Consider the following 11,451-nt stretch of genomic DNA (forward strand, 5'->3'; position numbering starts at 1 on the left):
CAAATATCACTACAATAGTTTGCATTTTTTTGTTGTTTGTTTTTGTATCGTTTATCAATTACTACCATTACTAAAAAAGAAAAAAAGATCGCTCGATTCCTCTTTTCTCACCTTCGGACAACAATTTTTCGTAGCAGCTAAACAGAATTTAATTTCATTTCTTAATATTTTGTAGAGTTAATTACTTTTGATTCTAAAAGCTTTGAGGGGGTGTGTATATATAGTACTATTTAAGGGGGGAGGATCTATTGGTTATTCCTTGAGGCGGCTATTTCATCGACGCGTACTTGGTAGGCGCCTGTCTCATGTGTTGCAAGTTGCATGTTGCTTCTGTTGCTGTTGCTTTTGCTACTGCTGCTGCTGCTGCTGTTGCCGTTGTCCTTGCTGCTGCATCACACGTTGTAGCAGGAGATCTGCGGCAGGTGCTGGAATGTGGGCGTGGCCGCCGAGCTGAACGGCACGAACGACGTCTGTCCAGCGGCAGCGGCGGCGGCTGCCAGGTTGAGCGAGGCGGCCGCCGCGTACGGATGCATCCGCTGGGACCGCAAGTACTGCCGGTACTTGCCGCTCAGTTTGTCCGTGGCCGTGGTTACCGCTCCCGTCGCCCCCGTGCCGCACACCGCCCCGCCCCCTCCTCCGCCCACCGACGCCGATCCACCCGTGGCCGCTCCGGAGGTGGGCGTGGCCGAGTAGAGGCGCATGGGATTGGTGTCAGGGCCGGCCTGATAATTGCTAGGAACTGTGGCCATCGGCGCGCGGTCCATCAGCATGGACGTCGCGTCCCAGGGCGGCGGAGGCAGGCAGTGTTGCTGTTGCTGGTGCTGTTGCACCTGCGACTGTTGCTGTTGCTGTTGCTGCTGTTGCAGCTTCCCCGAGGCGACCGCCGTCTGACCGTAGTTGCTGCCGGAGATCATGGCGTCCCGCTTGCCACTTCCGCCCCCAGCGCCACTGCCCTTGGCCGCGTAGTGGCCGTGGGGGTGCAGGATGTGGTGGGGCGTGAGGGCGGTGCGGGCGGCCAGCGCCGCGGCCAGCTGATCCCACTGACCGGCGGCCGCGGCGGCTATCGAGGCTTGGGCCTGGGCCTGTACCGCTGCCGCTGCCGCCGCCGAGTTGGCTGCGTGGCTCTGACTTTGGCTTTGACGTTGGCTTTGGTTGGTGCTGGCACGTTGCTGCTGTTGCTGCTGATGTTGTCGGCGTACATGCTCCAGACTAGACTGTTGCTGGGGACACATTCCTGCAAGAAAGATAATTTCAATTGATTAGGAGACATAAAAATATTGTGCAAATAAGGTTAGCTTAATCCCAGATAAACATGGTTTGAAATTGATAAACCTTTTATCAAATACTAGCAAGCCATCCCCCGCAGCTTAGCTTTCTAAGATCTGTCTTATGATCTGTCCAAAATTACTACCAGCATTTTGCAGCAAAATAGCATGTCAGAGCTGACGTCCTTTCTTATTTTATTAGTGTACGTAGTGTAGGTCTTATATCTGCAAAGTCAACTTTCTTTCTCGGTTTTATTTAATTTTATACTTCTAAATGACAAATTTTTCCTTCTTTGATTCCCGGTGTGGAAACTGAATTGAGTATTTTGATATAATAATGTTCAAAAAATAATCTTTTTTAAACCATTTTGTTTTGTTTCAAAACAAATTCGATGGATTTATTGTAAATTTTTAAATAAAATTCTGAACAGTTGAATGTTGTAATACTAGGGATGATTTAAAACCCTTTTTTTGGGTCACGTTTGAGCGAACCAATAAACCCATTAAAAGAAAACTATTGTCGAAACTAGCATTGTAAAACACTTTTGCTATGGGAGGCCACATTTTTATAGCAAAGGTTCTTTTTATTATATTTGCCAACTAACCTCAGGTAGCATTAAAGCAATAAAAACATTTTTTTTTAAAGAGGGTTAAACATTAAAATACGCAAATGTGTTTAAACAAAAAAAAATGGTATTTTCCCATGGGTAACCTGATATACTTCAGCCAATGTAAACGTATGACATACAAGGTTTTAATACTAGCTTTAAAACTAGCGAGTAAATCGTTCTGAAATAGACAGGCAAAACCGACGGAAATTGACTTTTTTTCAGAAATTCAGTTCAGATTTAAGGTAAACTAATTCAAAATTCCCCTACCAAAATTAGCTATTACCATGTTTACTATAATTTTTGTTTAGAATAATCAAATTGAAGAGTTTTGGGATGAAGTTAGAATAAATCCTGATTTAACGAATTCAAGCAGACTGACCATTTACTCTTGACTCTATAAGTTTAAAAACAGCTGTTCTTTATTATGATTTATAAATGAAAAATAAACAAAATCAGAAAAACTAACAGTAAGGCTAACAAAAATCAGAAAAACTAACAGTAAGGCTAACAAAAATTACCTAGAATTATTATGAGTCGCCAGGACAATTAAGTATATGTCTTAAAGAGTTCGTATATTTTAAGGGGGTAATGCTTTGACTTTTACTCTTATTTCAGCCATTACGATGTATCCAACAAGGCAAATGTCAATTTTAACAAGAGATTTCGATTGCAAATGACAAAATAAAAATCCCTAATCAGATGCTGCGAACAACCAACAATTTTAAGATATCAAATCATATCAAATTTGGTCAACCAATTTTTTCTGGACAATTTTCTACGAATATTTTGGTTCCGTGGGTGGTTTGATTTGTTTTTTGGAAACATTTTATTACTTATTAGGTCTCAAAAACTGGCATTGTAATATCCACACTCGTGGCACTATTTTTTATGTGCGTCCAAAAATGTTAACGTTTTTGAAAAAGCGCTTTCTTTTTTGACGGACAAAAATAAGTTTAGCCTTTAAGTTGTGACACATATTTGACATAACACATTTGAAAATCGGTCTGCTTTGAACGCATAATATCCGAAATTATGTTTTAAGGCCATAAATTGGACTATTCGAAGTATAGTGAACGAATTAGGGCCATTGAATTGGATTTGCGCAGTGGAAGAAATGGAAAGATGAAATTGAACGGGGACCACTTTTCAAAATCAAGCACTGTTACAACAGATACTAGTTAGACACATCCGCCTTATAGTTAGGATATATTTGTTAATTTCTAACTTGTCTTAAGATTCCTTTCATTTATACATTTTGGAATTTAAAATTCACTTCATTCTGTTGCAGAGGGAGGAACAAATACCGCGAGACACAATGAATGTTTCAACTTACCGATTTGCTGTTCCAGACTAGACCGTTGCTGGGGATAGTGGGCTTGCTGCGACATCTGCGACATTTGCTGGTGCTGCTGCCGCAGTTGTTGCTGCTGTTGCTGGTAACGTTGTTGCTGCTGCTGTTGCTGCTGCTGCTGTTGCTGGGCGTTGGTGGCCACCCGAGCTCCCCGCCGAGCGGCACTGCTGCTAGGCGCCGTGGCCACAGCCGTACCGCTTCCGCCCCCGCCCAGGGCCGCTCCACTGCTTAGTGAACTGCTGCTGACCGCCCTCGCCGTCGCGTGCATGTTGTTCACGAACGGACTGCGTCGCTGCGACTCCATCTTGCGGAAGTAGCACGGGTGGATCATCAGCAGCGGCTCCACTCTTTGGCCCGCCGGAGGCTTTGGCTGGTTGGGCAGCTCGTACTCCACGCTGCAGTCGACGTGGAGCGGGATGCTGTAGTCCTTTTGGGGCGAGGGAGCGGGCGCTGTGTTGCTGTTGTTGCTGCTGCTGGGCGTCTGTTGCTGCTGCTGCTGTTGCTGCTGCTGCTGTTGTTGCTGCTGCTGCTGTTGTTGTTGTCTGTTGTTGACAACATGGTACATGTGTTGCTGCTGCTGCTGGTGATGATGCTGCTGCTGCTGCTGCTGCGTCTGGCTGTGTTGCTGCTGCGCCTGGCTGTGCTGCTGTTGCTGCTGCAGGGCAGACAGAGCCGACATGCCGTGCGACAGGGACGACATGTCGTAGTTGGCATAACAGGCGGCCATCGTCATCGCTGTTTTATTTTTTATTGGCTCCTTTTAGCTTTTGCTCTCGTTTCGATAACACAGAATTCGCTTTTGGTTGCTTGTTTACTTTTGTTTTAGATTTTTAGCATTTTGCGGGCGTTATTTTCGCTTTCTTCACTTTCGAAAAAATTCACTTTTGTGGTTTTTATTGGCACTGGTAATCCAAAAAGAGCGGCTAACGGTAAATTGTCGCTGCAGGTAATCCGTGAGTGTGTGAGTGTGTGTTGGTTATTTCTTTTTCGATTTGTTTTTTTGTTTAATTTGAGATAGGAGGAACCTTAATCCATATGTGTTTGCTTTGCTTTGGAATTCGCTTTAACCCGTATAATATTTAGCTGCTGTTCGCGTGTTTAACTTTGTTTCGTTACGTTTATTGTATATATTTATTTAGCGTTTTAATCAGTCTTTGTTTGGTTTTACATAAATGCAGCGAACAGTTGGAGCTGCTGTGGGTGAGTGGTTTGGGGGAGGTGTGAGTGAACAATCCACGTGTGTTTTTCAGTCTTTTTGCCCGTTTTCGCTGGCCTAACTTAACCGTTGCTTTCCTCCTCTTGTCTCTCTTTTCTTTTCATTCGGTTCTGTTCTCGCGGGAGTGAGTTCGCGGAGTAGGAAACTTGTTAGTTCTATGCGCGATGCAATAGAACTGCCGAACGAACGTCACGTCTCGTCCACTCCGAAGAAAAACGCGATCTGACTCGGAAACGAGAAACTATTTGGCTAACGCTGCTGCCTATTTTTTCTCTGCCCAGCCTCTGCCGACGTTTGTGAGCGCAGCTGAGAGAGAGCGCGTTTGCTGAATACGGAGAGCGGGAGAGCGCGTAGGGGGTGAGAGAGCACACGAAAAACAGCTGTTTGCCAGACGCCTGTGTTTAGGCTTTGTTTTTGTTGTTTGTCTGGGCCGATTCGCTCACTTTTGATATCACAATTTGCCACAGTTGTTTCTGTTTTTGGTTTTTCAACAGCCTGTTCACTTTTCACGCGACAATAACTCTTAGTATCTCCCTATTACTGGAGTAATGTCTTTTGTAGCGCACTATATATCTTTGTTGTGTCCGCTCGATTCGGGCTCTTTGAAGCGACTGAACTGGCTGAAGAGGAAAAAGACGAGTTGGCCTCCAAGCCCGCAGTCGCCGCGCAGTGGCTGCGCTGCCGCCCTTCTGCCGACGCCTACCTGCTGTTCGGCACAGCTGATGTTCCGTGACGTATTCAGCACGCACACACTTTCAAAACGCGAGCGTAAGAGCCAATTGCATTCAATGGCAGCATATGGCCGCTCTCTCTGTTTGGCTGTGTGTTCGTGTGTGTGGTACACATTCAGCCATGTTACTACACGGCGGCCATCTTTACAACTGTTTGGGCGAGACAGAGAGCAAGAGAGAGTGAGAGAGCGAGAGACACTGAGCGCGCATTATTTTGTAATACTTTTTTGCCCTGCTTTAATTTTTTACGGCAAACGCTTTTTTGGGAGCAGCTTTATGGGCTCGTAAAAGCAGATGGGGCCTAAAGGGGTTAACAGCGAGTTGAGAGCTAATTGAGTCGCTCTTAAACTGGAAATAAAATAATTCCATCAACGGAACGTTAAATAGGTGGGGTTCTTTCAAGAAATACCCGGAAAAGGTTTAGTTTAAGTGTGTGAAGTAGATACCCAAATAGCTAATGCTTTTTAAATGCTTAAACTCAAACTATGTACATACAATCTCTGTAATGCATCCCAAAACACACCTAGTTCTAAATATAACAAAAATCCCCAAAAACCCCTAAGAACCTCCCCAATTTTTGAATACAAAAACCTAAACTGCGCACTGAGAGACTTTTCTGCAGCTAAAAAAAAGAATAACAAAAACTCAAACAGACAGCGATATTAAACATTTCTGCACTAAAAAGTGGGCAATTTAAGTCGGGAAAGGGCACTATCTCTCGCGCCCTCTCTCTCTCACACACACATTCCGAGAGCGAGAGCAAGCGAGAGAGAGAGCGGCAGAGGCAGACGGAATTACACACATTGTAATAAATAAGGAAGGTCGTTGCCATAGCAGCAGCCGCCGTTGGCGTCGTTTTTTTCCCCACTTATTGTTGTTGCTGCGGAAGAGCTCTCTCTCTCTATCTCTCTCTTTTGGGGCTCATTCAGCGGCTGCTGATAACGAATCAGCTGTTTAGTTATTTGGGGAGGTGTGTCCGTTTTTGTGTGTGTGCGTGAGTGACGACTGTCTGGCTGCTTCTCTTTTTTACTATTTTTTTTCCAAGCATATGTTTGTTGCCTAAGTTGTTGTTGCGGGGCTTGAAGTGCTGGTGTTATATTGCTATTGCTTTTGGTTCTGCTATTAAATGGTTTTCCACATCATGTTAGATGAAATACTAGTATTTTTATTGAATATATAAAGCTTTAAATCGACGATTTAAAAGATTTAAATTTATATAAATTATGATAAGTTTTAGTTTGAAAGTTTATAAAAATGATTAAACAGAAAAGAATTTCTTTGCTAACACGATGTAAGTTGTTTTTTTAATGATATTTCGAATCACTTTATTTTAACTGTTACGTAAAAAGTGACACAAGGTTTGATATGGTGCTGATTTTTTTTACTGTGCAGGTCTTATGATGTTGTCTCCTAATTTTGTTCCTGCGATATTGTTAATGAACCGCCGTTATTGCTATTGGTATTGCTGCTGATTTCGTTAGTGTTGTTGCCGTTAATTTAATACTGCTGCATTCATTTTAGCCCTTTTTTTGGGTCGTGCTTTCTGAAGATTTTTGATGTTAATGTTATGTTGGGTATTGCTCTTGGATTTCAAGTTGCTGCTGTTGCTGTTTTACTGATGTTGCTGCTAAGTTGTTGCACCTTTTAGGTTTATTATTGCTCTTGTGTGTGCTTATTTTGCTTTTTTGCTGCTGCCGTGATGTTGCTTGTGAACTTGATGTTGCTGCCGTGATGTTGCTGCTTGCGTGCCTAATGACGAGTCGGCCGCATTACAGTTTGATTACGGGGCCGCCAATTTGGAAATTACCAAACTGCTCGAATTAGATGAACTGAGCCCATGGCTCAACCGAACGGCAAAAGCAGAAGAACAAAAACAGGCAACAGGAAATTGGCCAAGAGTGGCACCAGCAACAACAACCACATCGACACAACTAGTAATTGTCTAGAAAATTTTGCGAAATTAGAAATTCTAGACAGAAAATGGTTTACCCAAGTGGGGTTGTTTAAGCTAAAACATAAAATAGACATATAAATACCTTAAAATACAGTCGTTTCGTAATTTTGTTCACATAATGGTACAAATTTCCGTTACTTTGAAACGCCCTCGGAGTTCTAAAGCCTTTTTTAAACCCTTGCAGAGGGTCTTATAGTTTGAGTCAAAAGTTTGCTATGCAGTATATATTCTGGATAAGCAACGCTAGACGAGTTGATATAGCCATGCCTGCCTGCTGGATTTGAAGCTACCTTTATGAAACGTTCCCAACAGTCTTCTTTACGTTGGAGGAAGTAGTTTCTCTTTTGTATTGTATATCCAACTCGTAATCGAAAAAGGACGCTTCCGATGTTGTAAATGAAAATCTAATTACATATCCTTACACGATAGAAACTACAGACCGCTTCTAAAAAATTAAAACATATTTAGCTATCAAAAGTTTTGAGAAAAATAGTATTATTATTAAAGTTAACAAAACAGTCTTAATTTTCCTTGACAACATTTGATATCAGAAAATATTATATCTCAAAAAAAAAAAAAAAATGCCTGAATGAGATATCGCAGATTCACGAAAACAGTTTGCTGGGCCTAAAATAGTATTCATAGTAGAGCTGGGGTTAAGATTAGGTGTCGTATTTCGGATGGAGTGAAATATATAATTTTGTACCATTTCCATTTAAATGTAGTTCTATGACAACATTCAGCTCTATATCGTTTGCCCCCTGGGTCATTCTTTTGATCTGTAGTTTTCGGATTTCTGGCATTCACTCATTAAATCGGTCCAGCCCACATTTCCTGTTCCTCTAATCTCTGTCATCGTCTCTTTTTTATTTTTCCTTTGTGTTATCGCTCTGCTCCTCGGCTTCCTTCGCTCCTTTTCTTCCCTTCTGGCATATCGAATTCATAACTCAACTGCAACTGCCTTTCTCTTGTTTAAGTCACAGTCCGCCCGATCTGTTGGCCTGTCCGCCTGGTACAGTGAAGCCCGGCGGAAACCTGTTTGCATTATTAAGTAACCGCTATGCCCGAGGAGGGTGTCCGAGTTCGACCGGTTGCGCTGCATGGCTTCTTCTCCAGAAGATTTTTATTCTGCCGTCGCTTCTATTCCCCGATGTCTGCACGAAACTTTCGTTTTTTATACCCGGTACCCGGTGGGGGTTAGAGGTATATTGTGTGCATCTTTAAAAACATATTTTTGCCGAGAAATTCATTTGTTTGAAATGGACTAAGTATCCATGCACAACCCATCCACACGAATACTATAAAACCTGTTCCTTTTTCTTTTACAATAACGCATAACATTTAATTTTAATTAGTTTTGCAACTATTGAATAAATGTAATGACTTTTGGATTAAAAATATTGAACATATTTTTACAAAAACTTTTAGAATACAGTTGCAGGGTATTAGGCACATATGTTAATTTAAAATCGGGAAGGTTATCTGCTGGGTTAAATAAAATATTATAATAATGCTGGCACAGTGTAGTTAAACTTATAAAGTCAATTAAAAACCTGTAAAAAAATACTCACAGTGAGTCAAGTCTTAAAAAAATTACTATTTCCACTTGGTTGGCATCAATCCAAGCTGCATTGCTATAAAAATATATAGTACTAAAAATTTATTTGACTGAATCTTGCAAGTAGACTACAAAAGACATATATGTATGTATTATAATTTAAAATCATCTTGTATGTAGGGTATCTCATGATCGAGCGGAGCAAACTTGCTAGTCTTTTTGTGTGTCCCCTCTTGTGCTGTTGCAGTTGGCCTGTCTGTTTGTCTGGCCCGCTTGTTAATTCGAAATAAAAACAGGAAAATTTACTTTACAATCTGTGCTAAAATCGTAAATTTTTAGCCCGGCTCAGGGGAGCGGCTGTTCCACGTCCAGTTTCGCAGGTAAGACGGGGCAGGCAGGCCGCGAGGAACGAGGAATGAGGTACGAGGTACGGCAAGGTAAAGGTAAGCTAATCCGCTTGGGCATGACAACGATGACTATTTGTTCTGGGCCCGGATCTCCTGCCTCCCGCCCCTCCCTCTGCCCGTTCTGTTTGCGGTTCCACGTATTCTCGTACTCTCGAATTCTCTGGCCGTGCCTAGTTGTTATCTTTTCTTATTTAATTTTTGGCTGCCATTGCCGGAGTGGCTTGCTGTCGCCGTCTAATCTCCCCGGCAATATCATCACGAACGCTGGATACCGGCTCACCGGCTCCTCAGCTCCTCAGCTTCTCGGTGCGAGAGCCTGGCCGTTGATTGATGCGTTTCCCATTCGGAATTTATGCCATGGACCATTTTGGGCAAGCGCTAAGCAATTCATTTTTTTCCAGTCGAGCGGTCCTTTCTCCCCGTCCCTCCACCACACTGCGCCGGACCACTCCAGGCCGTTTGAAGTTGCTAACTCAGCCACTTTCCCGTCAAAACTGGCTTTTTTTAAGCAGCTATCACATATAAAATCACCCAAAATCCGTACATCCTACATTTTATCTGGGGTGTCACGAAATTCATGATTTAAAATTAATCCGAACAACCCTTTAGAGTTTTCATGTGGTCATGTGTTTAAATTTTAGAAACAAGTTGTTGAAAACCTTTTATTTGGCTTAAATCGATTATTCAAATTGGAAAGACTTTCTGTGACACTGAGATTTGATTCTGGGTTGAAATTTTGTTGAAATTTATAATTTGTATTAACAAACCTTTATCTAAATTGACATTTACCTAAGAAAATTTGTTTTTAAAATAAATTATTGCCGCTTATTGACAAAAATAAAGTATTTTAATTTTTTGTTTTATCATTAAAAATTTGTATGGTTTTAAATCAACAAGAATGTTTTTTGGTTAGTTTTCTAAGGCTACGAAAATATGTATTTAAATATTACTTTGGAAATTAAACATTTGTTAATTGTATATAAAATTTAATAAATTCTTTTTCATGCTAACATTTTAAACATAGTTTAAAGGCCTTTATTATACGCGATAAGGTTTTAATCTATTTAAAACAGTATTAGAAGGATTACAACTGACTATTTAGTGACGATAAATTGACTATCAATATAATATTTTTGAGCACACATTTTTATACCCTTGCAGAGGGTATTATAATTTTGGTCAGAAGTTTGTAACGCAGTGAAGGAGACGTTTCCGACCCTATAAAGTATATATATTCTTGATCAGGATCAATAGGGGAGTCGATATAGCCATGTCCGTCTGTCCGTCTGTCCGTCCGTCCGTCTGTCCGTCTGTCCGTCTGTCCGTCTGTTTCAATACCGTTTGCGAGCTCAGTTTAAAAAGCGATCTGAAACTTTCCAGTCGTCCTAAAACAAGTGTACGCGGATCAAGTTTGAAAACCCCCCCGAACGAATTTTTAAAAACTAAACCCCCAAAAAAAAAAAAAAAAAAAAAAAAAAAAAAAAAAAAAAATTTTTAAATATAAAAAAAAAAAAAAAAAAAAAAATTTAAATAAAAAAAAAAATATTCTGTTTCATGCAAACATTTTAAACATAGTTTAAAGGCATTTATTTTAACCTATTTCAAACATTATAAGTAGGATTAAAACTGACTCATTAGTGACAATAAATTGACTATCAATATTATATTTTTGAGCACACAGTCTTTGGGATATGCTTGTTAGATGGTAGAAGTAAAAAAATATTTTTATAAAACATCCTTATAACTCACAATATTGAATTATAAGCCCACTATAGCTAGATTTCAGAAAGCTGCAAACTCTGTTCTGTTACCTGATTTATTGCACGTTTTCATAGATCACAAGGGGCATCACTGATCGCATCCCCTCCAGCTGCAATCAGCGGCTTGATCGAAGCGTGCGATACTCTGCCAGGAACAACAGGAACCACAGCAGCAGCAACATCTACCGCAGCAACATCTACCGCAGCCACAGATACAACAGCAACATCAGGAGCGTCTTGAGTCGCGGGCACGTTGCCCATGGACTTCGGATGGCGACGGCGTGCACGTCGAGTGAATCTAAATTGCTAAATACCTTTTTATGGTTACTGGCAGTCTCCACTGTACCGCTGCCCCTGCTGCGGAGCTTCAATTTAACATTTTAAAAATGTATCTTCGTATCGCCGGCTTTCGCAGAAGCGATCCATAGTTGCTTCATAATGTATTGTATACATTTTGATTTTCCCTGAAACCGAACTGGCCTCCTCATTCCTGTGATTCATCATGGAGCTGTTGCCGCTTTTGGTAGTTGCCTCTCTGGCATGTTTTTAATAGCCCTTCGGGAATTATTCATTTCCATTGTCTCGCTGCCGTCCAATT

The 11,451-nt window shown here is 41.4% G+C and overlaps 1 protein-coding gene across 1 annotated transcript; it reads right to left on the reverse strand.

The window, feature by feature from the left end:
* Positions 1 to 360: 360 nt before the first annotated feature.
* On the reverse strand, positions 361 to 5,065 carry LOC108047508 (centrosomal and chromosomal factor). The gene is made up of 2 exons (XM_017127706.2): positions 3,210 to 5,065; positions 361 to 1,234 (listed from the first exon to the last, which is right to left on the reverse strand). The coding sequence occupies exons 1-2, from the start codon at positions 3,958 to 3,960 to the stop codon at positions 393 to 395; spliced, it is 1,593 nt and encodes a 530-aa protein (XP_016983195.1). The 5' UTR covers positions 3,961 to 5,065; the 3' UTR covers positions 361 to 392.
* Positions 5,066 to 11,451: the final 6,386 nt, after the last annotated feature.

The sequence above is a fragment of the Drosophila rhopaloa genome, unplaced genomic scaffold (assembly GCF_018152115.1).
Source record: "Drosophila rhopaloa isolate 14029-0021.01 unplaced genomic scaffold, ASM1815211v1 contig_155, whole genome shotgun sequence".
In the NCBI taxonomy this organism is placed as follows: domain Eukaryota; kingdom Metazoa; phylum Arthropoda; class Insecta; order Diptera; family Drosophilidae; genus Drosophila; species Drosophila rhopaloa.